At 54.9% G+C, this 24,099-nt stretch overlaps 11 protein-coding genes across 11 annotated transcripts; 4 read left to right on the forward strand and 7 right to left on the reverse strand.

The window, feature by feature from the left end:
• Window positions 1-24: 24 nt before the first annotated feature.
• On the reverse strand, window positions 25-724 carry N7510_003288 (putative nuclear distribution protein RO10; the record flags this gene model as incomplete). Its single annotated transcript, XM_056975215.1, has 2 exons — window positions 25-443; window positions 496-724. The coding sequence occupies 2 exons, from the start codon at window positions 722-724 to the stop codon at window positions 25-27; spliced, it is 648 nt and encodes a 215-aa protein (XP_056835171.1).
• Window positions 725-950: 226 nt separating this feature from the next.
• Window positions 951-3,632, reverse strand: N7510_003289 (ubiquitin-associated-like domain-containing protein; the record flags this gene model as incomplete). Its single annotated transcript, XM_056975216.1, has 7 exons — window positions 951-1,262; window positions 1,300-1,742; window positions 1,796-3,043; window positions 3,100-3,246; window positions 3,302-3,335; window positions 3,410-3,478; window positions 3,546-3,632. The coding sequence occupies 7 exons, from the start codon at window positions 3,630-3,632 to the stop codon at window positions 951-953; spliced, it is 2,340 nt and encodes a 779-aa protein (XP_056835172.1).
• An 841-nt stretch (window positions 3,633-4,473) lies between these two features.
• N7510_003290 (uncharacterized protein) lies at window positions 4,474-6,664 on the forward strand (the record flags this gene model as incomplete). The annotated part of the gene is made up of 7 exons (XM_056975217.1): window positions 4,474-4,620; window positions 4,702-4,772; window positions 4,830-4,977; window positions 5,034-5,069; window positions 5,121-6,167; window positions 6,220-6,499; window positions 6,549-6,664. The coding sequence occupies 7 exons, from the start codon at window positions 4,474-4,476 to the stop codon at window positions 6,662-6,664; spliced, it is 1,845 nt and encodes a 614-aa protein (XP_056835173.1).
• Window positions 6,665-6,841: 177 nt separating this feature from the next.
• N7510_003291 (uncharacterized protein) lies at window positions 6,842-7,593 on the reverse strand (the record flags this gene model as incomplete). The annotated part of the gene is made up of 2 exons (XM_056975218.1): window positions 6,842-7,275; window positions 7,440-7,593. The coding sequence occupies 2 exons, from the start codon at window positions 7,591-7,593 to the stop codon at window positions 6,842-6,844; spliced, it is 588 nt and encodes a 195-aa protein (XP_056835174.1).
• Window positions 7,594-7,857: 264 nt separating this feature from the next.
• Window positions 7,858-9,637, forward strand: N7510_003292 (spermidine synthase; the record flags this gene model as incomplete). Its single annotated transcript, XM_056975219.1, has 3 exons — window positions 7,858-8,795; window positions 8,859-9,159; window positions 9,230-9,637. The coding sequence occupies 3 exons, from the start codon at window positions 7,858-7,860 to the stop codon at window positions 9,635-9,637; spliced, it is 1,647 nt and encodes a 548-aa protein (XP_056835175.1).
• Window positions 9,638-9,791: 154 nt separating this feature from the next.
• N7510_003293 (uncharacterized protein) lies at window positions 9,792-11,822 on the reverse strand (the record flags this gene model as incomplete). Its single annotated transcript, XM_056975220.1, has 2 exons — window positions 9,792-11,635; window positions 11,708-11,822. 2 exons carry the CDS (start codon window positions 11,820-11,822, stop codon window positions 9,792-9,794), a joined length of 1,959 nt encoding a protein of 652 aa, XP_056835176.1.
• A 284-nt stretch (window positions 11,823-12,106) lies between these two features.
• Window positions 12,107-14,016, reverse strand: N7510_003294 (dynein family protein; the record flags this gene model as incomplete). The annotated part of the gene is made up of 5 exons (XM_056975221.1): window positions 12,107-12,247; window positions 12,313-12,941; window positions 12,996-13,089; window positions 13,146-13,744; window positions 13,833-14,016. Coding segments are annotated over 5 exons (1,647 nt in total), but the record flags the coding sequence as incomplete, so codon positions are not given.
• Window positions 14,017-14,393: 377 nt separating this feature from the next.
• Window positions 14,394-15,311, forward strand: N7510_003295 (IST3 family RNA-binding protein; the record flags this gene model as incomplete). The annotated part of the gene is made up of 2 exons (XM_056975222.1): window positions 14,394-14,449; window positions 14,522-15,311. The coding sequence occupies 2 exons, from the start codon at window positions 14,394-14,396 to the stop codon at window positions 15,309-15,311; spliced, it is 846 nt and encodes a 281-aa protein (XP_056835178.1).
• A 58-nt stretch (window positions 15,312-15,369) lies between these two features.
• N7510_003296 (phosphatidylinositol-3,5-bisphosphate binding protein HSV2) lies at window positions 15,370-16,701 on the reverse strand (the record flags this gene model as incomplete). Its single annotated transcript, XM_056975223.1, has 4 exons — window positions 15,370-16,260; window positions 16,326-16,423; window positions 16,499-16,537; window positions 16,593-16,701. 4 exons carry the CDS (start codon window positions 16,699-16,701, stop codon window positions 15,370-15,372), a joined length of 1,137 nt encoding a protein of 378 aa, XP_056835179.1.
• A 493-nt stretch (window positions 16,702-17,194) lies between these two features.
• On the forward strand, window positions 17,195-18,693 carry aspA (uncharacterized protein; the record flags this gene model as incomplete). The annotated part of the gene is made up of 6 exons (XM_056975224.1): window positions 17,195-17,215; window positions 17,344-17,419; window positions 17,478-17,594; window positions 17,648-17,735; window positions 17,798-18,397; window positions 18,456-18,693. The coding sequence occupies 6 exons, from the start codon at window positions 17,195-17,197 to the stop codon at window positions 18,691-18,693; spliced, it is 1,140 nt and encodes a 379-aa protein (XP_056835180.1).
• A 1,623-nt stretch (window positions 18,694-20,316) lies between these two features.
• rom2 (putative Rho guanyl nucleotide exchange factor (Rom2)) lies at window positions 20,317-23,879 on the reverse strand (the record flags this gene model as incomplete). Its single annotated transcript, XM_056975225.1, has 2 exons — window positions 20,317-20,400; window positions 20,457-23,879. 2 exons carry the CDS (start codon window positions 23,877-23,879, stop codon window positions 20,317-20,319), a joined length of 3,507 nt encoding a protein of 1,168 aa, XP_056835181.1.
• Between the last annotated feature and the right edge of the window lie 220 nt (window positions 23,880-24,099).

Genomic DNA, 24,099 nt, shown 5'->3' on the forward strand with positions numbered 1-24,099 from the left:
GACAAACAAACAGCAAGAATCAATCTAAACCTCATTCTCCCTACCCTCCCTAACAACCTCCCTCCTCCTAACCTCCCTCTCAACCTCTTCAAGCCTACCCTCCCACTCCGCCCAACACTCACCACTCCCCACAACCCCAACCTCATACCAGCGCTGCAGCACGCGCGCAGTTCGTACCCTTAGCTCCGAGATAGAGGCCGCCTGCTCCACCTGCGTGTGCGCGAGTCGGTCGAGCTGCGGCTGCAGCGCGATGAGTGAAGCGGAGCTCTCTGCGTCTGGGATGGGGAGGTCGTTGAGCGATGTGAGCCGCGAGGCGGTTTCGGGGAAGGCGGTTGCGTAAGAAAGGATGATTGATGTTAGGGTTTGGGGTGATAGGCCTTCCGGAATTTCTTGAGAGGATGATGAGGAGGTGGTGGATTGGAAGAGGTCTGGGAAGCGGGAGTCTGTGCCGGGCTGTTAGTGGGAGTATAGATCCGGGGGGGAACGGAAACATACGGAGTTGGAGCACGTCGCGCACAGCAGGAACGCTTCTGCTAAGTTTCTCGAGCTCGCGGTCCAGGCGGGCGACGCGGCGGGAGACCGTCTCGTCGAGCGAGTCTGGTCGGTCCGGGGTGGTGGGAACGCCCGTGTAATCGCTGGCGCCGGTGAGAAGGTAGGACAGGCGGCGGAGACGCGCCTCTAGGAGCTCGATGGTCGCGCCGGCTATGGCATCGCTGTCGGCCATGGTGGTGAACGGTTGACTTGGGGTTTTGTTAGGAAGATGGATGGTAAGGAGGGTGGATGCAAACACGCCAAATAATCATAGGTGGGGACACTCCACTAACTCCTGGGCTTGATCAACAACAACATCGGCCAGGATCATTAACTAACGAATCTCGTAAACTAGATGCATCTTTTATGTCATGGCATGCTCGTTTGCTCGTCGCTCATATCGTGTGGGCATCATGCGTCTACTCCGGCTCCGTCATGTTCTCATCACGTTTCACCTCCGCCCGGCCCGAATCCGCCGTTGATGCAGCGCCCAGGAAACTAGACCCGGCCTTTTCCTGCATCTCTTGCTGGCTTTGGCCCAGAACCTCTTCGGCGGAAACATTCACCAGTTGGCCTTGTTGAGAAGCAGACTGGCTCTCGGCATTATTCTGCGGTATATCCCAGTCCGCAGTCCCCGGCCAGTCACGGTCAATCGGATCCGCCGAGGCCTGCTCGAATTCCGCCGCGAATGCCTCGTTGTCTTTGTCGGTGAAGCTCTGTTGCTGAATTAGCTTCGCGCAATTAAACCACATCACAAGAAAATCTTACCCGAAGCTGTGAAAGAGCGGCCTCCTCCGAAACGCGCATGGCGTTCTCGCTCGCATAAACCAGGAGGGCATTCCTCCACTCTTCACGCGCAGCATGGAGGACTTCAACCTCACGGACTGGTTTAGCGGTATATCCGATCATGTCGCCGTGCTGAGAGGCATTGCTATCGCCTTGTGCTGCACGTTTCTCGGCCAGTTTGGTCTTGCCATCCTCTGCGGAAAAGCTGATCCGCCACCAGTGGTACTCGCTGTCAACATCCATCGCATCTCCAGACCCGCTGGGGTTGTTGCGCCGCAAGACATAGGTTACATGCGGTTGGGTACACACGCCACGGAGGGTGTATTTGTGGACTGGGGGTTCGGTGGGAGAGTCGGAAGGCTCAGTAAGTGTCTTGGAATAATTGCGAAGAGCTTCCAGTGCACTCTGTTTGCGGATCTCCAGGTCTGCACATCGTATTAGCAGGTTACGCGTGCACGCTCTCTTGGAACATTCTTACTTTTTAGCTTTTCTTCGATCCAGGCAATTTTCTTTCGCAGTTCCTCCACAATCCACCCTGCGCGTTCCATGGTCAATGGGGGCTCGCGTTCGCTACCGTCGGCATTCTTCGGCCAGTATTTCGGCACGGCAACAGGCGCCGCCGCCGCAGCTTGCTCAAAGAGCTCGACGTATGTCAGATTACCCTCAATTGTCTTTGGATGGGTGTAGTGATCGATGCGTCGCTCCACTTCCAACAAGTCTTCCTCCATCTGCAATCGCTTGATCCGGTATTCACGGGCCAGCTCTCGGCAACTGCTCAGATATCGATCCGGGTAAAAAACAGCTGGTATCTTGATACCCACTGACGTCGCGTCTCCGGTAGCATCAAGCTTGATTGTGAGAACCTCTGCGACGTGCTCCAGCCAGACATCATCCAGGTCTTGTCCGGGTGTGTCACTCCACATTGCGTAGTCGAAGACGTCGTAGAGAGTCTGACCTGCCGTCTGGCGGTGGTAATTCTCGACGGGAGGCGCGAAGGTGAAGAGCTCTTTGGATTGAGGTTCTTCATAGTCATAAGGGTCGTGTTTGTATGCGTGTGACAGGAACGTAGAGGCCATCTGGTTGTCCGGGTCTGCTCGGATGGCGGCGCCGTGCCATGCTTCGAGGAACCGAGTGACGGCCTCCTCGGAGTCGGCCGAGGTGGAAAAGATGCTTTTGAGGTTTGCCAGGGCGTCGGCGCTGCCGAAAGCGCGGTTGGTGGAATCCAAGAAAGCCATCAGCCGTTGGGTTTCATAGATGATGTCGTCCCAGCCTTCGTCGCCATCCTTGGCCTCGTGGATGGTCACAATCTTGGGTAGGTTGATGGGTTGGCCATTCCACCACTGCGCGTCGTGTCCATAGTCATACAAGACCTTGTTTCGTAGAAGAAGAGCCTCACGGGCGAGGGGGATGTTGTGGAGAATGGTCAAGAACCCCCCCAGGTAGAGATTGTCCTGGGACGGTCGGATGAAAGCAGGCTCGTCGTTGATTTTCTTCCGGTCTTCGGGGTCCGGGCTGATGATGACTTCCTGGGAGGACGTGTTGAACAGGGTCATCGCCCACGCGCCCTCGTCGTAGTGGTCCCGTGTGGCCTTACCAAAATGCGATTCGCCGGTCGAGGCCACCACCCCAGTCTCTTGCTCGCCCATTCCCTGATTAAGAGACATGGCCATGGCCCGCTGGAGTTCCTTTTCTTCTCGCTCGGCCAGACTTAATCCCTGCCCGGAATCTGTGACATCGGATCAGCACGCGGTCCTTCCATGGTCATTGTTTGGGCTTCCTCACCCGTAGCACCTTGCGCAGTAGTCTCTGTCGGTGCTTGGTAGCTAGTGCTTTCTGGAGGATCATGTGTATTCGCTCGGGACGGAGGACGAGAAGGAGGGACGGTCACTGGAGCTCGCGGGGCATTGTCGTGTGGAGGAAATTCGAAAGCTGGAGGGAGAGGGATCAGTCACTGCGCAAGTCGCCCAAAGACAGGAAAACATACATGGTAAGGGGTTGTCATGAAAGTAGCCACTCGTCTATATGGGAAGCTGTCTGTCAGCGCGAATGCCGGAGGCCTGGAGCTCCAGGACGTCAACCGAAGGTACTGTACCTTTGGGTGAGGACCTGTGGGATCTTCAAAGTAGGCGTTGATGGCTTTTTGGGAGTCGAGGTAGTTTGCCTGGGGGATATTGGATCAGTCTCGGCGTGGGAATGGGAGAGAGTGATGGCGGATCGCTTAGTCGTACCTTGAGGAAGCTGATGGCCTGCTCGCGCGTGGTGCTCGTGAAGCTGACGAAGTTGGCGATGGCCTCCTCGGGCGGTTCTTTGTCCATGGCGGGCTATCAGTGTTCGGCATTCGAAGGAGTGTGCGACCGGTGGTTAGCAGGGCATGGCACGCTGGAGGTCGGCGGAAGGAGAAGAAATGATCCCGTCGCGAAGACATGCGGGAGTCGATCTTCCCCACCACATGACGAGTCCGCAGATAAGCAATGCCTGCAGGATGAGCGATGTTCCTTTTGCAGACCCATGTAGTTCACTATTAATACAAACATGTCGTGATAGATATTCACTCTCAATGGCTAGTTCAAAGCTACTCATGTATCACCCATCAACTGTCACTCTCCTAGCGGGGATGCAAGATATATTTCCATCTCACATGCTTCTGCAGGTACAAACACCCAATGCTGTAAATGCGCATCACTTCACCGAACCTAGCCATTCGACTCCCGTAATTCATTCTCGGACCTCATAAACAAGTGAGGACAGTCTCTAGGCGTACCACCCATCAATAGTCGGGAAGATCCACGCTAAACTCGTCCCCCCTCCCTACCATAGAGTACTGTGACCTAACCAACTAATTGTTGATACTACTCCTAATCCTCCTAGCCGATATCTCATCGTGTTACCATTTCCTCTGTCTATCATAATCGCCTAGGTTGGCTGTTCGGCCCCGTATCCATCCCGGTGCGGGGAAAGCTCCCCGGCCAACTTCGTACCTCTTCACTTTCTTTCCGTTCTTTCAATCCTTCGCTCATTCCTACCCACCCTTGACTGTACAGTCCATATTGATTTTCCTTACACATTGTCCTACTCTGGAACTCTATCACCGCCCACCAGACACGCGAGTCATGCAGCTTCGGTAACACCCTACCAACCCCCACTTCAACAACAAACATGTCTGGTTCTTACTACGGACTGCTGGGAAAGGCCGCCCCTCGGGCGCGTCTCCGTTCTGGCATCACCCGTTCAACCCGGATTCGAGCCCAACACCAGATCCGAAGGGGCCTGTTGACGGAGAGCTATGCCCGGGGCCCATCACACGTAAAACCTTCTCTCTTTCTCCCCTTGATCACTAACCGAAATGAGTTCAATGCCAGACTAACAAACTCGCGATGTACATAGCCTCCCTTGATCGAATCGACAGTTGGGGAACACTTTGCCAAGATCGTTGCGCAGTGCGGAGACCGGACAGCGTGAGATAGCTCCCTTTGTTGATGGGTGTAAGAATAGGGCATTGATCAAGTGTTCAGCGTTATCTCGAAACACCAGAATGATAGAGTTACCTATGCTGCGCTCGACTTTAGAAGTAATGCCCTCGCCCGGGGTCTGGAGTCGGTTGGTGTTCGCAAAGGAGAACGGGTTGGGGTTATGTTGGGGAATTCGATGGAGTTTGCCGTGGTATGTCTGCACCTTGCTGCGCATATCGCCAACACGCTATTCATCATCCCGGGCAGGCTACGTACGCATTGTTCAAACTCGGGGCTATCCTGGTAAGCAAGCCAGTACTTGTGAGAGATGATGGCATTGACACCATACTCCAGGTCCCGATCAACCCATCCTTCAATGCTGCCCAGGTAGTCTCGGCACTCGGCCACCTAGAAGCCAGCCATCTGATCATCAGCGCCGAGGCCAATCTACCCCGAAAAGATCCACGCAGCAACCTCCCGCTGCTCAAGAACTTGGTCGAGGATCTGTCCCAGCCAAAGCTGCAATCGGCCGTGGTTCCTTCGTTGAAGAACATTATCACGGTGGACAATTCCGCGGGCCGTGTAGACCTCTCGTCATATAAGAGCCTCACGCCGTTCTCCTCGGTCATATCTCAACTAACGGCAGACGGACAGTCACTGCCACCACAGGACCTCTCACCGCATGACATCGTCAACATCCAATTCACCTCCGGAACAACTGCCATGCCCAAGGCTGCATGCCTCAGCCACCGGTCAATCCTGAACAACGGCGCCCAGATCGGCGATCGAATGCTCCTCACTCCGAACGACATCGTCTGCTGCCCGCCACCGCTATTTCATTGCTTCGGCTGCATTCTAGGATACATGGCGACAGCCACGCACGGCTCCGCGATCGTCTTCCCGACGGAGTCGTTCAATGCCCGCGCTGCACTGAAAGCAGTCCAGGAAGAACAATGCACGGCGCTGTACGGTGTGCCGACCATGTTCCTCGAAGAACTTGGTCTGATCGAGGAGGGCAAGGTCGCTAGCGAGGGCTTCCAGCATCTACGTACGGGGATTGCCGCGGGCAGCAGTATCCCCGCGGAGCTGATGAAGAAGTTGCACCGTGTGCTCAATCTCACCGAGCTGACGATCTGCTATGGCATGACGGAGACCAGCCCCGTTTCAGCGATGACCACGACCGATGATCCGATTGATAAGCGGATTAACTCAGTGGGTAGACTCATGCCCCATGTTGAGGCTAAGATCGTTAGCCCGACAGACAAGAGCCAGATCCTTCCCATTGAGACACGGGGTGAGTTGGCCGTTAGCGGATATCTGCTGATGAAGGAGTACTGGGGCGACTCCGCAAAGACGGTGGAGGTGATGATCCCAGATGAGACAGGGAAGGTCTGGATGCATGTAAGTTGACCATCTCCCTCGGTTTGGAAAGTGCTGACCTTACCTGAACTAGACCGGTGACGAAGCTTCCATGTCCCCGGACGGCTACATCAGCATCACCGGCCGGATCAAAGACCTGATTATCCGCGGCGGCGAGAACATTCACCCGCTCGAGATCGAGAACTGCCTGCTCGCCCACGAAGGGATCTCTGATGTGTCTATTGTCGGGGTTCCTGATGAGCGATACGGCGAGGTCGTCGCCGCTTTTGTGATCGCGCGGGACCATGGCTCGAATGCCATCCGCTCGGAGGAGATCCAGCAATGGGTGCGCGAGAAGTTGAGTAGCCATCTTGGTAAGTTAGACATGTCGCTGAGGATGCACCATGCTGATCCATCTGGTAGTTCCCAAGTATGTCTTCTTCCTGGGACCGTCGGAGCCCTTCCCCAAGACGGCGAGTGGGAAGATCCAGAAGTTCAAGCTGAGGGAGATGGCCGTCAAGCGGTTGATGGAGCAATGACCGTGTGTATATAAATAAGCTTGAGCTGTAAATAGTCCACCAAAGGATGGATATGGATGGATATGCAATTGATCCTATTAGTATCGTATCGTAGTATCGTCACTTCAGCCCGGCGACCAGCACCAAAGCAGCCCGCCAGCCCAATAAATCAAAAATCCTGAACCCCAGTCTCGCCCTTCAACTCCCTCTCCCTATGCTCCTCCCCCCAGCATCATCATCCCCAACCAGCCACTCCGGCTCCTCTTCCTCAAAATACTTCTCCTGCGTCTCCGACCAATCATCCAACTCCTCATCCTCATCCACAGCCTCATACTCAAAATCCGAATCGTCACCGCGCAGAAACCGTAGCCCCATCTCCCAGTGCCATAGCTTCTCGCCCTCCTCCTTGCTGCTGGGGATCTCATCGCGGTCCTCGGCGAGGATCTCCCCGTCCGGACCGCGCGCGTAGCTCAGCATGGCGTTGGGATCTGGGTGCGCCAGCGCATCCATCTTCGCTTCGGACCGTGCCAGATCTGCCTGCAGGACACCTGAGAATCCCTTTGCACGCCCGGATGCTTCTCTTTCTTGCGGGGTTTGGAAGCGTCGGATGAGGCGGTCGTAGAGGAGCGGATCTGTTGATTGGGTGGGTATGTGTTAGCATTAGTATTTGGAAAAACGGTAGTTATGATTATTGTGTCTAGTTGTTGCTATGTTGTGCGCGAGAAAAAGAGAGAGAAAGAGAGAGAAAGAGAGAGAAAGAGAGAGAAAGAGAGAGAAAGAGAGAGAGCACGCGGACCGGCTAGCTCGAGCTCTGCCGAGAAGTACTCGGGATGTAGGTCCAGATACCGCTTTCGACGGTTCTTCGTCTGGATGGAGAGCTTGTGAGTGTTGTCGCGGGAGGACCCCGGCGAGGACGACTTGAAGCCGCTGTCCATGGGGAAATGGGGCATGGTGGTTGTCGTTGGAACAATATTAATGGAGAAGATGAATGGAGTGATGTCGTCAGAAGAAGTTGGGGAACGCGGAAGGCGGCGGCAAAAGCAAAAGCTCCAAATTATGCGATAGCTTTTTTTTTGCTTGTTATCCTGGCATACACTCTCTTGGACATGTAAGATCCTCACTCAACCAATTTATTCTATCCTGCATGCTTCGATTCTCTAACTGCATGCTAACTGTCCTCAACAGACGCGCTGCTCCCCACATCGCGCGTCAATATGCCTGTTGATCAATTCCTCCGGCGAGTCGACATCCCGCGCCTTGGCGCCGGCGCCGGGCTACTCGTCCTCCTGGCATTCTATTCTCCCGTGTCGCTACTGGTGCTCTCCCCCGTGTATGGCAGCGTGCCAGCGCACATCTTCCACAGCTACGGCGTAGCCATCTTCGCCGGAGCAGGCTGGTTCCTGAAAGACCAGGTGCGGCGACGCATCGGCCGTCTAGCGGGTTACCTACTTCCAGTGCTGGCGTTCTGGATCCCAACCCTGCAGTACTTTGTCATGCAACAGAGTTCGCTGTTAGGAAACCCCGCTGGTCCTGCGGTCACCGAGCTTTTCGGGTACTATCCGCTGGTCTTTCTGACGGTTGCGTTTGCCGGCAAGCAGATCCAGGCGTCGCTTCGTCTCGAGGCGCAGGGGGACTTGGTTGTTGAACATGTCCCGCTGCTGGGGTCGTATTTCATCTATACCATCGGCGAGCACTTCGCCAAAGCTTTTGTGTCTAGGGCCATTGGGTTCACGTTTCTTTTTACCCGCACCGGCATGCAGTTGCTCATTGCTGCGGGCTATGCCGCAGTGATCCCGTCGAAGTTGCTGCTTCTGGCACTTCCATCACTGCTTTTCTCGATGACTTCAAACGTCCATATTGGCCGAAGCTCCGCGGTGAATTTGGCCCTGAAGACTGAAGGTTACTCCTTGCTTGCACGCCAGGATTCGTACACGGGATACATCTCCGTTTTGGAGAATCACCAGGACGGTTTCCGGGTCATGCGCTGTGACCACAGCCTCCTCGGCGGACAGTGGACCAAGACGGTGCCGGGTTACCAGCCCGAAGTGGAAGATCCTATTTACGCGGTCTTTGCCATGCTCGAGGCCGTTCGACTAGTTGAGCCGGAGCACGCTGCATCGCGCGTGGACGCAGCCAGTAAAGCGCTGGTGATGTATGATCTCCCCCATTTTCATCTTATTCGCAAAGCAGAAAATTGACAAAAAGCTTCTAATAGCGGCCTGGGAATCGGCACGACGCCTTCTGCCCTAATGAAGCATGGCATCGACACGACCATCGTCGAGCTCGACCCTGTCGTGTACAAATTCGCCACGCAATATTTCAACCTGCCCTCCAACCACATCGCTGCCATCGAGGATGCTACGAAATTCGTCAAGCGTGCCCAGGCAAAGGCCCAGAAATACGACTACATCGTGCACGATGTGTTCACTGGCGGCGCCGAGCCTGCGGAGCTATTCACCTTCGAGTTCCTCGAAGAGCTGAACTCGCTGCTCAGAGATGATGGAGTCATCGCCATTGTAAGCCTGCCCTCAACACCTTCCCCAACAACCCAATCTCTTTCTAATACATTTACTGACCCAAATCCAGAATTACGCCGGTGACCTAGCCCTCTACCCAACTGGTCTAATAGTCCGCACCATCCTTTCCGTATTCCCAGGCTGCCGCATCTTCCGCGAGGACGCACCCGGCAGCGCTGATGCAGAGAACCCCAACTTCACGAACATGGTACTATTCTGCAAGAAGAGCACCAGAACCCCGCTGCGCTTCCGTGACCCTGTGGAGGCGGACTTCCTGCGCAGCAAGTCGCGCGAGTCGTATCTCCTGCCCAAACATGAGCTCAGCCCGGATATGTTCGCTGCTGTTCCCAAGGGCGGGAGAGCGGTGCTTGTGCAGAAGGAGGTGGGTAGATTGCATAAGTTTCAGGATCGGGGCGCGTTGGAGCATTGGGCTATTATGAGGAAGGTGTTGCCTCATGCTGTGTGGGAGAATTGGTGAGATGAGATGGTGGTATATTATTGTGGTGGGCGGTTACTTGGTGTCTATTCAAAATGTGCACAAGTAGTTGGTTCATGGAAATATTAGAAAAACAGTTGATAAGTCTACCTACTATGTACCCTATATACAGCTCTTCAGCCCTTTGGCATCAAACTCATATCCTCGCCCGCTGCGCCCGCTGCGCGGACTCCCCAAAGACAATCCGGCGATCCATATCCACACTCCGGGCAGACACTTCATCACCACCAGCAAGACTCGCCAGAGACCGCCCATCCTCCAAAAACTCAAACCCGTACAAGGCCGTCTCCTTCCTTTGCAACCACCGCGCCACCACCTCCCAAGCAACCAGCTCGCCGTCCCTCGCCGCATCCGCCACAAGTAACGCACCACAAACCAGCCAGCCCAGTCTGGAAAGCAAGGTACGGCTATTCAGCCGGAGACTATCCGCCGATTGGGCGAGGATATGTGCTTTCAGAGCGGCGGACGCAGCACGGAGTGTCTTCGACGCAGACGCGGACAGGGACGAAGCCGAACCAACAGAGGTAATGCCCTGAATCCACTGGTCCAGACTCTCGAGCACCTGCGCCCCGTCTCGGGCTTTGAGCACGCGCACCACATCATCAGCCATGACATTTGTCGTACCCTCCCAAATACTCAGCACGTTAGCATCGCGATACAGCCGCGCGATATTCAGCTCCGCATCCTCATTCTCCAAGTATCCAACTCCACCCATAGACTCCATGCACTCCGCCAAACCGGCAATCGCCGCGCGCGCAGTAGCAGCTTTCGCGAGCGGGGTGACCAGCCTGAGCAGATGGGCTGCTATTTTCGGGGATGAAATCCCCAGCACGGGTGTGTCGAGCTGCGCCGTTACACCCCCATTCTCTGAAATGCCGAGTAGTAAAACGACCAGGAATGAAAGATGCATCATCGCTCTATACTCGACATGCTGCTGCGCCAGTGTGCGCACATGCGCCGGTGTGTCGAGGAGAAGTCTTCCCCCGGAGGAACGCACCCGCGCCCACCCGCGCGAGATCGCTAGTCCGCGGCCCCAGAGTCCCACCGCGGAGACGATGTTATGGATGCGCGTGATATTGAGGATGGTGCTGATTTCCTTGACGCCCGCGCCCGGGGCACCAATCATGTACGCGCGCATGCGCGACAGGACCAGTTCAGCGGTTGGGAGGGCGCGGGTGCCGAGTTTAGATTTGAGTCGCTGGATCTGCACACCGTTGAGCTCGGGTTCGCTGGTTTGTCGGTTTTGGCGACGCATGGGCGCGAAGAAGGCTGATAGTGTGCCGTCGGGGAGTTTTGCCAGCATCACTGCCATCTGTGAGTCTGTTGCGGAGCTGAACCATTTGAAGCCCGAGATGGACCACGGTCCGAGTGGTTGGCTAATGCTGTCTGCGTCGAGGTGGCTGTCGGATTCGCTGAAGTCGGGCGTGTAAGTAGCCTGCGTCTCCGTGTTGCGGACATCGCTACCACCCGGGCGTTCCGTCATCCATTGCCCGCTCGTCCATGCATTTTTCGGGTCTCGGGATATAAGATGGCGATAAGCGGTCTCGAAGACCTGTCTCTCTGCAGAACCCAGAGTTTGAGCTTGAGCTTGAGCTTGCGGGTCTGAAGAGGTTTTCGCAAGCTGTCTGGACAGTAATCTCGCCGCCCCATCCGTCATCGCTGATGGACAGGTCACAATGGCACTGCTCCCGCTCCAGAGATGGTACTTCAGGAACTGATACACCCGGCTATGCGGACCATAGCGGTTTTCGTAGGCGATGGCAACCATCCCCTCGGAGATACCTATAGCCGAGAGCGCGCGCCATCCCTCCGAGGTGACGAGCTCGTCGACGCGATGCCCAAAACTGTCCCATGTGCGTAAGTACGGCGGGTTGCGCTCTGCGTCTGCTAGATGGGCGAGCACGTGGCGATCGAGCACGCGGGCCCCGAAGCTGGAGATGTCAGGTTTGAGGGTTTGCTGTAGGGATGGAGGGAGGTAGACTGTATTATTTGGTTAGTATTTGGACTTAGGGAGGGAGTTTCATTGAGGCGTGGGGAGTGGGGAGTAGCTACAGCTGAAGACCCGCTTGAAGGCCTCGTCTTCGTCGAAGGCGTTTGTCAGGCGCGGTGGCTGCTGGAAGAAGCCGGTAGACCCGCTAGCTGGCGGTGAGGGATGCGAAGGGGGCATTTTTGCTTATTGTCACACATATGTTGCAGTAGTTCAACAGATGGACGATGAAGTGAGTGGCAAGTGAAGTTGAGGTGGAACGAAACCGAGGCCCGTCACATGCCTGCAACCTTAATCTTAACCTCAGAAGTATGTACGTACCACTTCACTTCCGCGATCAAACACAAAAGAATTGATTGATTGGTATCATCGTGTCTAGCCCCGAAAAGCCTGGATTCTCCAAATGATTATGTACTCGAGATCAACTAAAATACAGAGAATGTCTTCTTCCCCCATCCTCACGTGGACGGACTGCCGCGAGGACTGCTGCCAGGTTTCTTGACCAGGCCGGCGAAGAAGTTGGCCAGCGCCTGGTTGTGCGCTTTTTCGTCGCCTGGACTGGTCGGGGGCCCTTCCTTCCTTTGGGAGCGACTAGCTTCGCGGTCCTAGAAAAAGAGAGAGACAGAGTTAGCGGGGGATTGGCGGATGAATAGAGAAAGATGGTACTCACCCTCAGCTTCTTCAGCATATCATCCGCATCCACCTGGATGCCTCCCATATTGAACTGCACGGGCCCGATGTGCTCATTGACCCGGCCCTGATCGTCCATCGGCGACATTTCCAGCTGCGGAGTTTGCTGATTCGCGCGGTCTTTTTCATCCTCGGCCTTGAGCTGCTCAAGCTTCTCGAGTTGCTTAGAGAGGAAGTTCTGCATGTCGGACGTCTCGATTTCCACGGAGTCGCCACGGGCGTTGCTGCTGGGGTGGGCGACCGTCCTGTCCCGGCGGGGATCCTGGATCGTCTGCTCGAACACCGTCACGGCGCTGCTGCCGTCCTCCTCGGATGCGGTGTTTCCGCCAGGTGCGGTCTCGACAGGCTGCTCAAAATCGAGTGGCTCGGGGGCATCTTGGATTTCAATCGACCATGCCGTTGACACGCCTTCCATGTCGAATCCTTCCCGAATAATCCGGATCTTGCCCCATGAGTCCCAGTTTGCTGGGACGAGAATCTTGTCGCGGTCGATGACATTGTGTTTTAATGACTGTCGCTTCAAAAGAGAGTGTATACCCAGTGACGAATGGATCAGACTCTGGAGTGAGTTTGCAAGGAAAGGTGTCGTATAGATGAGAGATGCGCCGTCTGTCATGGATTAGAACCAATCATATCTGCTGCCATATCGGTAGGAGAACTCACGCTTCAATAAGATTGTTCGCAAGAACTGCAGAATGAAGTCAAACTCCTCTTCGTGCCATCCGTGGTCTTTCTCCAACTTCTCGATTTTATCGGCCTGCAGGAAACAATCAGCAACCCTCCTGACAACTCGAATCGTGCAGTGTCGCCTACTCCTTGACAGACAACACACATGGGAATTCCAAGCCCTTCATCCCATTCGCCCGGTCCCAAGGGTATCGTGACAGGACCTCCCGAACTCGCTGCAGCAGCAGCACTGGCGTCTATACCCCTCTTACGATCACGCCACTCCGTCATCGTCTCCTCCATGGCAATTTTGGTCTCGTCGTCCACAGAAACCAGCACCGAACGAAGCAGACGGATCCATTCCCGTAGTCGCCGGATCCATGTCCACGGGTCTGACCAATCCATAAGAATTACCACCAGCGTTTCCGGCACGGATTGGGGAGTCAAGAGCGGTTTAAGGAGAGGTGCGAAGGACAGAGAAGGTTCAGATAGGAGGTACGCCGAGACACGCGCCAGAGTATCTTGATAAAAGGCGAGATTAGCAGAGCTCAAAATCCAACAGAGAGTTGCCGTAAATATACCTTCTCGATCGGCATCGAGGACATCTCGATATGTGTATCCCAGCGCAAACTGGTTGGCAATCGGCGGCGTCTTGCCTCTGCGCTTATCATTCACCAAGCTGGGGTCGGCCGATGTGTCAGCTGAAAGAGTCTCTAGAAACTCCCTCTGGCTGTCCGGTGTTCCACCTATAGTCAAGACAATCAATCAAATCAGCTCCCAAGTCCGGAAGGAGAAGGCAGTGTATAGATAGTCTCTGATCAGGAGAGTACGCACCAAGAATCAAAAGGTTCTTCTCCGGCAAGCGCTTTCCGTTAGCGACGCCGTCCAGCAGCGAAGACCAAATGTTCTTTTTGGAGCCATCTTTGCTGGTTGGCCGACTGTTGTTGATGTTGCTGTTGGCCGCCGATTTCGAACCGCGATTCGGGCTGGACGACATCGTCTGGTCAAGTCCCACCATGCCTCAATCGGACATCAATCATTCCAAGCGCCGGGGACAAGCCGCAGGGTCGTCGACAGGACGGGCGCGAAAATGCGGTGCCGTGTCGGGGGGGTTAGGTTGGAAGGAGGGTGCAGCGATCGGGTCAGGGGAATCGACTCGGGTGATGAAAGAGTGTTGAGGTGGAGGGCGCGAGATGCTCAACGCGATAGACACCACTTGGTGGGATCGTGAAAGCCCTTCCAAAAAAAATAAATGGGTTGTTGCCAGACCAAGTAATGTCAAGTCAGGAGTTGCTAACACGGTCAAGTTTCCGTAAACATGGGCGGCGTGCGGGTGGGACCCGACTGACTTTCTTTCTTTCTTTGCCCGTCTTCCCCTTCTGCAACACGACCACCATGAACGCCATCCGCCAGACACAGGCGCTGAACAAGCGCGAGCTGGAGAATGCCGTGTAAGTTCTATGCTGCCGTTGCCCCCCGATACATCGTGAAGAGTTACTCACTCTCTTGCTTTCCTACAACAGACCTCCCGAAGCATCATGGCACGCCGACTACCGCGATACAGCTTACATCTACATCGGCGGGCTCCCATTCGATCTGTCCGAGGGCGACATCGTGACCATATTCTCTCAGTACGGCGAACCAGTGCACATCAACCTGATCCGCGACAAGGAGACGGGCAAAAGCAAGGGCTTCGCATTTCTCAAATATGAGGACCAGCGCAGCACCGATCTCGCCGTGGACAATCTGGGTGGCGCGACGGTTCTTGGTCGGATGCTCCGGGTAGACCATGCGCGATACAAACGCAAAGATGAGGAAGAAGAGGAAGGCAATGTCGCCAAATTGATGGGCGATGCGACGGCCAGTGAGGACAGAGACGGGGACCGGCATGGCGGCCAGAGAAGGAGACGGACGAGCGACACACAGACGATACGGCCCATGCTCAAGGAGGAGAGGGAGCTCGAGGCGTTGATCCGTGACCACGACGAGGAAGATCCCATGAAGGAATTCCTCATCGAGGAGAAGAAGGAGGAGGTTGCGCGCGCCGTTGAGATGTGGAAGAGCAGCGAGAAGAAGTCCTCCCGCCGCCGGGACGACAGCAGAGAACGATCGGGCCGCCATCATCGTCGGCATCGGTCTCGTTCTCGCGAGCGCAAGCATCGAGAGGACCGGTCTCCGGCTAAAGAGAAGCGATCGCGGCACCGCGAGCAGGATCGGGAAGAGAAATACAGAGATCGGACGCCGGGGAGATCGCGCTCGCCCCAGTCTCGCAGGCATCGGAGTGACCGGGACCGACATGACCGCCGTCGCTGAAAGATTATCGTTGGATTCATTATTGCATCTAAATTGTGGTGGCGGCATGCTACTATAATCACCCACCGCCGAGATATCGCTTCCAGCCCTCCCGCACACAATCTCTCTTTCCTTCCTCGCCTTCCCGAAGAGCAAACTTCTCCCAGCGCCCTTCTCTGCCCGAGCCAATCACCAACAGGGTCTGGTCATCCAGCCAGCCGATGACGCCCTTGGGAGGACGGCCCAACGACGACCCGAGCGGTGGCACGTAGGGGGACCCCGGAGTGGCCGCCTCATCGCCCATCTCGAAATGCGCGTGGGCAAAGGAGTATACGTCAGAGAACATTCGGGGCAGCAGAGGAATCCTCCCTAGGATTCCCCATTTGTGGCTGGCCGTCTCTTCGGACGGCGATGCCGGCGACTGGCTGCGGCGCGGAGTGTGATGCGGATGGGGCAGATCAAAGATATGCAGGGTAGATTTGTCGGACGTCACAGCCAGTAATGTATTAGATGGAGAAAATGCCAGAGAGAATATCACCGCGTGGTCCACGCCCCGTCGTAACTCGGCCAGTTTGGTGCAGTTGGCCGTCGCAAATATTCGAATCAGCGTCCCCACCTCGCTCGCCGTGGCCAGCACCTCCCCGTCGGGACTCAACGCCATCGCACGTAGTGGCGAGCTGTGGGCGGGGATGATGCTGATATTGCCCGTCTCCAGCTCGATCATCTGCACCTGGCCAGCGGACCGACCCGGAAATGCGAGTAGTTTGCGTCCCAAACAAGCCAGTCCCAAAGGGTTATCCGTCGTCTCGAACACGGACAGCTTCTGTGGCGGATTGGAAAAGGCGAAGACGTGCACGCTGTTCAGCAGCGCTACCACGATGCGCGATTTGGAGAGTCGGACTCCCAGGACAGAGGTGCGAAACTCGAGCGTGATGGCCGCTTTTTGCTTTGCATCGTCCCAGATCACCAGCTGTAGCGAGGAATAGTTTGACGTGAGTATAGGGGTGATGCTATCAGACCGATTGCCGCGCGCACCTTGTTCTGGGGGAACTTGGGATTCCGTCCTCCGCCCACGATGGCCAGGTAGTTGGACTGGCCAAGCATTTCGGCGACACCGATGCCTGCATTGAAGTCTATCGCAGAATTCCGCAGCGGATTTATCAGCAAGGGGTGTTACCAGGCGGGGGGAAGGTGGGGGTTTGTCTCACCTCTGGAGACTTTGAGCTCGCATGGATTTGAGTTGAACACTGGGGTGTGTTGTTGGTTAGCCCTGTAGGTAGTTGGAGTGAGCCCATCTCTTACCGCAGAACCCAGTGTCCAGGCAGACCGAGAAGCAGCTGCTGTCATGGTTGAAGGTGGCAGAGAGGGAGTAGGGCCCAACTGACTCATCGATGACCTGGCGGGTGTTCATGGCGCGTGGGCATCTTTGTGAGGAAGAATCATGGAACGGCGAATGATTCCCCAGCTGCTGCGATAAGCGGATAAGCTCCCCCGGGGCGAGCTGTGGATGCCTCAGGCAACAAAAATTACATAATCACTAGTATGTGGGCCGCGGGTCAACCCCTGAGCCGCGCAACGGAGGAACACCGCGGCGCATGGATTAGAGAGGGAGGTAGAGAAGAGTCCGTGACGAGAAGTGGCCGTTGTAATATTGTCGGCATCCCTATCAATTATTCTTGTTGACTCGAGAGCACGAAGTATAGTAGTGTGGGCGCCAGCCGGGCCTGTCCCGTGATTGGTCCGATGGAAAGGGAAAGGGGGCAACACTCGCTCTTTCCCCCTAACTCAACTCAGGAGAGCTTCGAGTTTCACACCCTCCTTCCCTTCTGTGCCCGTCCACTCCTCTCCCTGCGACTTTCATTGCTGTCTTGCATCCCCTTCTCTTCCTCCTTGTCTAGCCCACCATGTCGTCGGCTCTCAACGCGGTATGCTCTTCCCCTTTTTTTCGGCCCTCCACTCGCTCCATGCTTCCATTCTCCCCCCGACACCCGCCCAACAAAAAAAAGTGACGGCGGTCTCATCCACAGAAATGCTAACGGTGCCGCCTTGCTAGATCAAGATTCGCCGCAAGAAGAATGTCAAGAAGGGAATTCAGTTTTGTTTGATGGTGTGCGGTGCCAGCGGAACCGGTATGCCTCGCTCCAGGTGTTCATGCCGCCAATTGTTGCTGACACAACCACCTCCTAGGGCGCACAACCTTTGTCAACACTCTCTGTGGCAAGCAGGTCCTGGAGAGCAAGGAGGCTGACGATCCGGACCACGCCCACATCGAGGAAGGTGTCCGCATCAAGCCCGTCACCGTCGGTGAGTGGATTCTTATGTCCCAGGCGGGGCCAATGCTGACTTGCGGATGACAGAGCTGGAATTGGATGAGGAGGGCACTCGCATCTCCCTGACCATCGTCGATACCCCCGGCTTTGGTGACCAGATTGACAATGAGGCGAGGTACGCTACCCCCATCACCGCCCACCCAGCGCTCCTCCCCCTGACTAATGGTTTTCATCCAGCTTCGGTGAGATTGTCGGTTATCTCGAGCGCCAATACGATGACATTCTGGCGGAGGAGTCGCGGATCAAGCGTAACCCGCGATTCAGGGACAACCGAGTGCATGTCATGATGTACTTCATCACGCCCACGGGCCACGGCCTGCGCGAACTCGACATCGAATTGATGAAGCGTCTGTCTCCGCGTGTCAACGTCATCCCCGTCATCGGAAAGGCCGACTCGCTCACCCCCGCCGAACTGGCCGAGTCCAAGAAGCTGATCATGGAGGATATTGAACACTACCGCATCCCCGTCTACAACTTCCCCTACGATATCGAAGAGGATGATGAGGACACCGTGGAGGAGAACGCCGAGCTCCGTGGCCTGATGCCGTTCGCCATTGTCGGCTCAGAGGACTTTGTCGAGATCGACAACCGAAAAGTGCGCGCCCGACAGTACCCATGGGGCGTGGTCGAGGTTGAGAACCCCCGGCACTCGGACTTCCTGGCCATCCGCAGCGCTCTGCTGCACAGCCACTTGGCTGACCTGAAGGAGATCACCCACGACTTCCTCTACGAGAATTACCGTACCGAGAAGCTCAGCAAGAGCGTGGACGGTACTTCGTATGTTTTTATCTACATCCCCTCCCCAAAGAGAAACCCTAGCTAACCCACGGAACAGGGGCCAAGATTCCAGCATGAACCCCGAAGACCTTGCTTCGCAATCCGTGCGCCTCAAGGAGGAGCAGCTCCGCCGCGAGGAGGAGAAGCTGCGCGAGATCGAGCTCAAGGTACAGCGCGAGATCGCCGAGAAGCGGCAGGAGCTGCTGGCCCGCGAGAGCCAGCTCAGAGAGATCGAGGCTCGCATGGCCCGCGAGGCAAGCCAGAGCAATGTCAGCGAAGCCAATGTAGAGGCCTAGATATACCCTGTTGTTGTCGATGCGGCTCATTCAGCGGGGCGCCGGTTCGCAATGTGATACCGATTGTGCCAACATCATGGACTTCGTGGCACAATGCTCATTTCTGTTTATGGGGATAATATTGACTGTTTATTCACGTTAATAGTTTTTTTTCGTCTTTCCTTTTCCTTTTTCTTTCTTGGGGATGGACGGATATAGAAAACCCGCCCACACCTTCCTGTCTCCGGGGAAAGGAAGTTGGGGCAAAAAAGCAGGTTCAAGTACTACCACCTTGACCTCTGTGTTTCTTTTCGGTCTTGCTCTGAAGTCTGTCTCCGGCAATGACAATGGCAGCATCGTCACCAGAGACATACATCATTCCCCAGTTTCCAGTCCTCTCTATCTACCTCTCTCACTCTTGTGTCGATTACTATCTCCTGTTTCATCCCTGGTACCATGTCCAAAGTCGCAGCGCAGCAAGATTCCCTCTTCTCCTTCTTGCCTTGTCTTTTGTCTTTTTTTTTCTCTTTTTGCTAATGCTTCTCTCTCTCTATCCATCCTCTACCCCGCCCCTTTGTCTGTTCCTTATATCTTTCTCGTCTGTCTTCCTAGCCCGCAACTAGTAAATGAGGAAGAAAAAGTACCCTGACTACTTTCCGCCAGCCTTTTGGAATTTGACTGCACCTTCTCTCTCTCTCTCTCCTCTTGCTTGAGTGGGCTTTTTAAGGGCGGTTGCGTCATGTAGATACTTAAGAGAGATATCGTCGGTTGTGTGGTCTTCATTACTGATACATTGGACACTAAGTCCTAGCAGACCGTACTTGTTGTATTTGCAATTGCGCTTGCTTATCCCAGTGAAGACATGTCCTACAGAATTGTGTGACTCGATTAAATACCAGTCTCTTTGCGAAACACGGTGTTCTTTCATTAAGGTCCTTCTCGACCAATGAGACCCTGACGACGACCCATCTACACATACACAAGAACTACAACACCTGCGGCACACCCACACATCCCATATAAAGGCATTAAATTGCCTGCCTGTTTAAAATAAAGTAAAAGCGGATAGATACCTCGAATTGCAACAGTGCCTAGGTACAGACAGAAGAGAAATAGAAAAATTGTTTAGGGTTAAGGGAGGCAAAAGATGCTGCAGACGGAAGGGGGAAAAGCAAGAAGAGAGATAGATAAGAGGCGCAAAGCAATGAGCACACACACAAAGGAGAAGACAAGAATAAGATAAGAACAACAAGCAGACACGACACGCAAGAAGTGGTATTTGCGCTCCATTGTACAGAGGGAGGAAATGAGATGGTGAGAAGGGAAGATAAGAAGAGAAAACCCTGGGCGGCGGAAATCGGGTAGCGAGACGGAGGAAGGGAGGGAGGGAGGAGAGAGAAGGTGCGCGGGTAGTCGAAGAGATGATACGCTCGGCGTGGAATAGGAATATGGACGGTGAAAAAAGGTTCAAACCAGTATTAAAAAAGGGGGTTTTTCATGAATTCAAAAAAGCGAAGCGGCCCATGTGTTCCTCCCTTCTTTCGTCTCCATTTTCTCGTTTCAATCCCAGGTCTCCTTGGAAGACAGTTCCAAGGCGAAGGAACCAGAGGGAGGGTTCACTGAATGCTATGCCCCTGCGGCACTTTAGATTTGATTTGGTTGTTTGCTCCAGAAGTCCAAGCTGGCAACGACGTCCTCACCGCCTTCGTCTTCGTAGGCGTAGATGATCTATTTGTCAAAAAGTTAGCACTTGGATGTAAGTGACAAAGACTATAAAAACTTACCTCTCTGGTGGAAGAATGCAACATGCGAATGTTCTTCCCGGTCATGATGTGAATGAGTTCGCTGGTTTCGACGTGTCGAATCTCAACAAAATTGGGCTCAAACGCTAGGATGTACGGGTACGAAAGCGCAAATGCGTTCGGCGTACCCTCCCAAGAGATCTTCCAGTCTGGACGGGCCCGCCAGCCATTGCGGTTCACGAAGAAGGAAAAGTCACTGTAGTTGAGAAGGAACTCTCCATTCAGACGCTCGATGTGGATCGGCTTGACGTTCTCTTTCCGTGCAACGAAGTCGAGTGATGTATCGGCCTGATCCAGGAGCGACTGGGTCTCTGTTGTCTCGAGACTGACCACCTCGAAACCGCGAGCGCAACCGACACAGAGCGTAGAGCGCAGGAAGTGAATTGACGAGGACTCAGCAGGGATATAGTACTCCTTGAATGGCTTGAGCGTGTCCTGACCACTTTGGAACATCTTGCTGACTGCCGACTTCTTCTTGCCATTGGCCAGATTGTCCATAGGCTCGTAAACCTTGATGGTACTTGACAAGGCGGAAGTCTTGACCGAGCACACCAGGTGACGACCCAAGCCGATGCCGGTCTTGAAAAAGTTCGCATGGCCCTGGATCTTCTTGGGTCGTTTGGCGACGGAGTTCTGGCTCTCCGTTGAGTTGAGAGCCTCCATGGGGTACGACGAGAGGGTCTTGTTTGCCAACACCAGGAGTAGTTGATACTCCTCCAGAATATCAATCTGAGTGACCTGGCTTGCTTCCAGGACCCTTTTCGGTGTAGCGGTCTTGTCCTTTGGCCAACGATCTGAAATGTAGATGCCGCTGTCCGTTCCGTGGACCAACTTCCGACCACCATCAATCGGTACAAGGCAGTTCACTCGGTTGATGGCCGTGAAGAAATTCTGGGACAGAATGGTCTTGTTATAGAAGTTGCTGTTTCGCTCCCAGAGCTTCCTCTGTTGCTCTTCTACCAATTCGATAAACTTGCGCCGCTGAGAAGGTGTTGTGGCATAGAGAGTCTGCTCGTAGCCTCCTTTGCCGAGGTGTCGGAATGTGATCGGGAGCTGCCCGTCCTTGGCAGGTGGGGGGTTGACAACAGCTCTGTTGGCTAGAAGACCGGACGAAGGTCGCTTCGCAATTCCCAGTCGTGGGACGACTTCGTCCATCTGGGCGATCACCAAGAGCTCCAAAGGAATGGGCTTCTTGTATACCCGGTACTCCTCACGCTTATTCACCACTTTGATCCGGACCAGTAGCACAGCGTGGTCGAAGAGATATGCCGTGACCTCCGAGCTATCAGCAGTGGTCTTCTTGAATGCCATCTTCGTGAGCATTTGGCGGTTCTCTTCCGTGAGCTTCAAGTCCACATAATCACCGGGGTTGAACTTCAATGCGGCGTTCAACTGCACCAAGTTGAAGTGGTTTTCGGCCTTTCCACTCTCGGTATTGACTCGAGATAAGAAGCTCTTGATCATTTTCACGGCCTTGGGAATGTCTTCCTTGTCCGGGCTGTCGTCCGCAGTGTTCTTCAAGACTGATTCCAGCAGAAGCGGGTATCGGGCGAGACGAGTAGTCGGTTTCGTCAGGTAACCGTTCAATTCCAGCTTGCGAGATTCTTTGAGGCGCTCGGTGTCCTCGACGAATTTGGCAAAGGGCGGGTTGGACGACTTCTCCTTCTCAAACTCGTATTTTCCATAAAGCTGGTTTGCACCATACTTGATGAACGGATCGAAGCGGGGCACATGTTGGAGGAAGATATCACCAACGGTCTTGACGACATGGCTTTCCTTTTGCCGCGCGTTCAATGCCTCACAGAGACCGCTGTTAACCTTCAACACTTCCAAGCAGTTCCCAAACACAGTGCGAATAAACTTTTCGCGTCGATGTTCCGGGATGGGGGAATTGACCGTGGCGCTCCCACTGCGCAGGGGCCGCATCCAGAAGTCCCGCAGATATTCCAAATCCTTGACGAAGTCGCGTTCCGTGTACATGATCTCGAAGATGATCTCCTGGCGTTTCTTCTCATGGTCCTCCACCGCATCCGAGACTTCCTTGGGCACCGAGTTAATCCACAGCTTTTGGTTGTCATTGTCGTCATCGTCATCAATATGCAAGCTACCCTTGGAGCCAGTAGATCTCAGTATCGGCTGAGGTTTCAGATTCAAGCGTGCCTGCTGCTCCAGCCGTCGCGGACAGGCAATGGAATAACAGAGGCTATCCCGATTGCAGGTTGGAGAGTAGCATTCAGTCATGAGGGTGAATACGCCGTTGACCTCCGAGCCAGGGGTCTCCTCACCCATCGTTTCTTTGAATTGATAAACCTCGCCGGGAGCGTCTCGAAGACGATGGTCATAGGTGACATCGTGAAAGAACTTCTGGGCATCCAGCGCACGGCCCAGCAGCAGGGCAAGGTTTCGATCATTCGTCCTGATGATGGTACCAATCAGATCAACTGCATCGGATCCAGAAAAAGCGTTTTGATAGGACAATCCGTTCTTTTGGCGCTCGATAAGAGTGATTTTTTCGCGGAAAATATCGGCCACACGAGAAAGTAGGGCGGGATAGACCACGGGAACTTTTCTGCTTTGCGAGCCATTAGACACGAATTTGTCCTGCCCATTGGATTTCTGTGTGGCCTGGCTCTGGACACTCATTGTGCGATCGGGTACAGCAGTTGATGCCATGGACATTGTCCGAGACTTGATCGACGCATCGCTCGGCGGGCGCGACTTGGCATAAGGATCGGGAATTGGCGGGAGATCCGCATCAAACCTACCCATTCCCGGTTGCTCGTGGCCAGATGGTGGCCGCCTGGGCGGAACGGACCGTCCGCTGTTCAGCATGTGAGCATGCTCTCGATCCGACGCATACGTGGTCATGGACATGGCACGCTCGTTGTGATGCTTCTCCGGAACCAAGCGCCCCAACTGAGTTATCGGTTGCCCCGCCTGATACGGTTCTCGGCGTGAGGCAATAGCAGAGGTGTGGTTGAAGTTGCTGGGTGGAGCCGGGTAAGATGGAGCCGGGCCTCCCAATTTAGCCATCGATCTCGACCTTGCGGCATCGGAGTTCAAAGCTGGAGGAGGCATCGGCCGATGCATGTCCCTGGAGTCCGGGTATTGAGGCGCCGGAACTGGCCTGGCATCCATGCGTTGTGGGCGAGGGTAGGCGCGTGGCGGGTACGGTCGCGGAGGTTGCTGCGAAGACATCGTCACTGTGCTGGGATTGTATGCTTGGTAGTAGCCGTTAGGAGGTCCCGGGGCATAGCCGTTTGGTGGCGCTGGTGGCGCCGATGGGTAGCCGTTTGGCACCTGGCGTGTTGGCGGCGGCGGTGGTCGCTGGAATTGAGGTTGGGCGACTTGCGAGGACATTGTGTGAGCACGAGCCTGGGAGAAGTGCGGCGTCTGCGCATTCATTGTATGCGAGCGACTCTGTGGTGGAGCGCTACCAAAAATATCGGCGTACGCAGCATCTCTCTGTACGGGAGAGGCATGGGCGTAGGGCCGGTGGTTCCGGCTGCGCTGGCCCCCAAGTCCGCCATGTTCACGGAAAAAAGGACAACGATAGACGATCGGGAGTCAAGAGGTTGCGAGATCGGAGGAGACGGTTAGGCCGAGATGCGAAAAGAAGAAAAGA

Source organism: Penicillium lagena (genome assembly GCF_028827675.1).
Source record: "Penicillium lagena strain IBT 129212 chromosome Unknown utg000002l_segment0_segment0, whole genome shotgun sequence".
In the NCBI taxonomy this organism is placed as follows: Eukaryota; Fungi; Ascomycota; class Eurotiomycetes; order Eurotiales; family Aspergillaceae; genus Penicillium; species Penicillium lagena.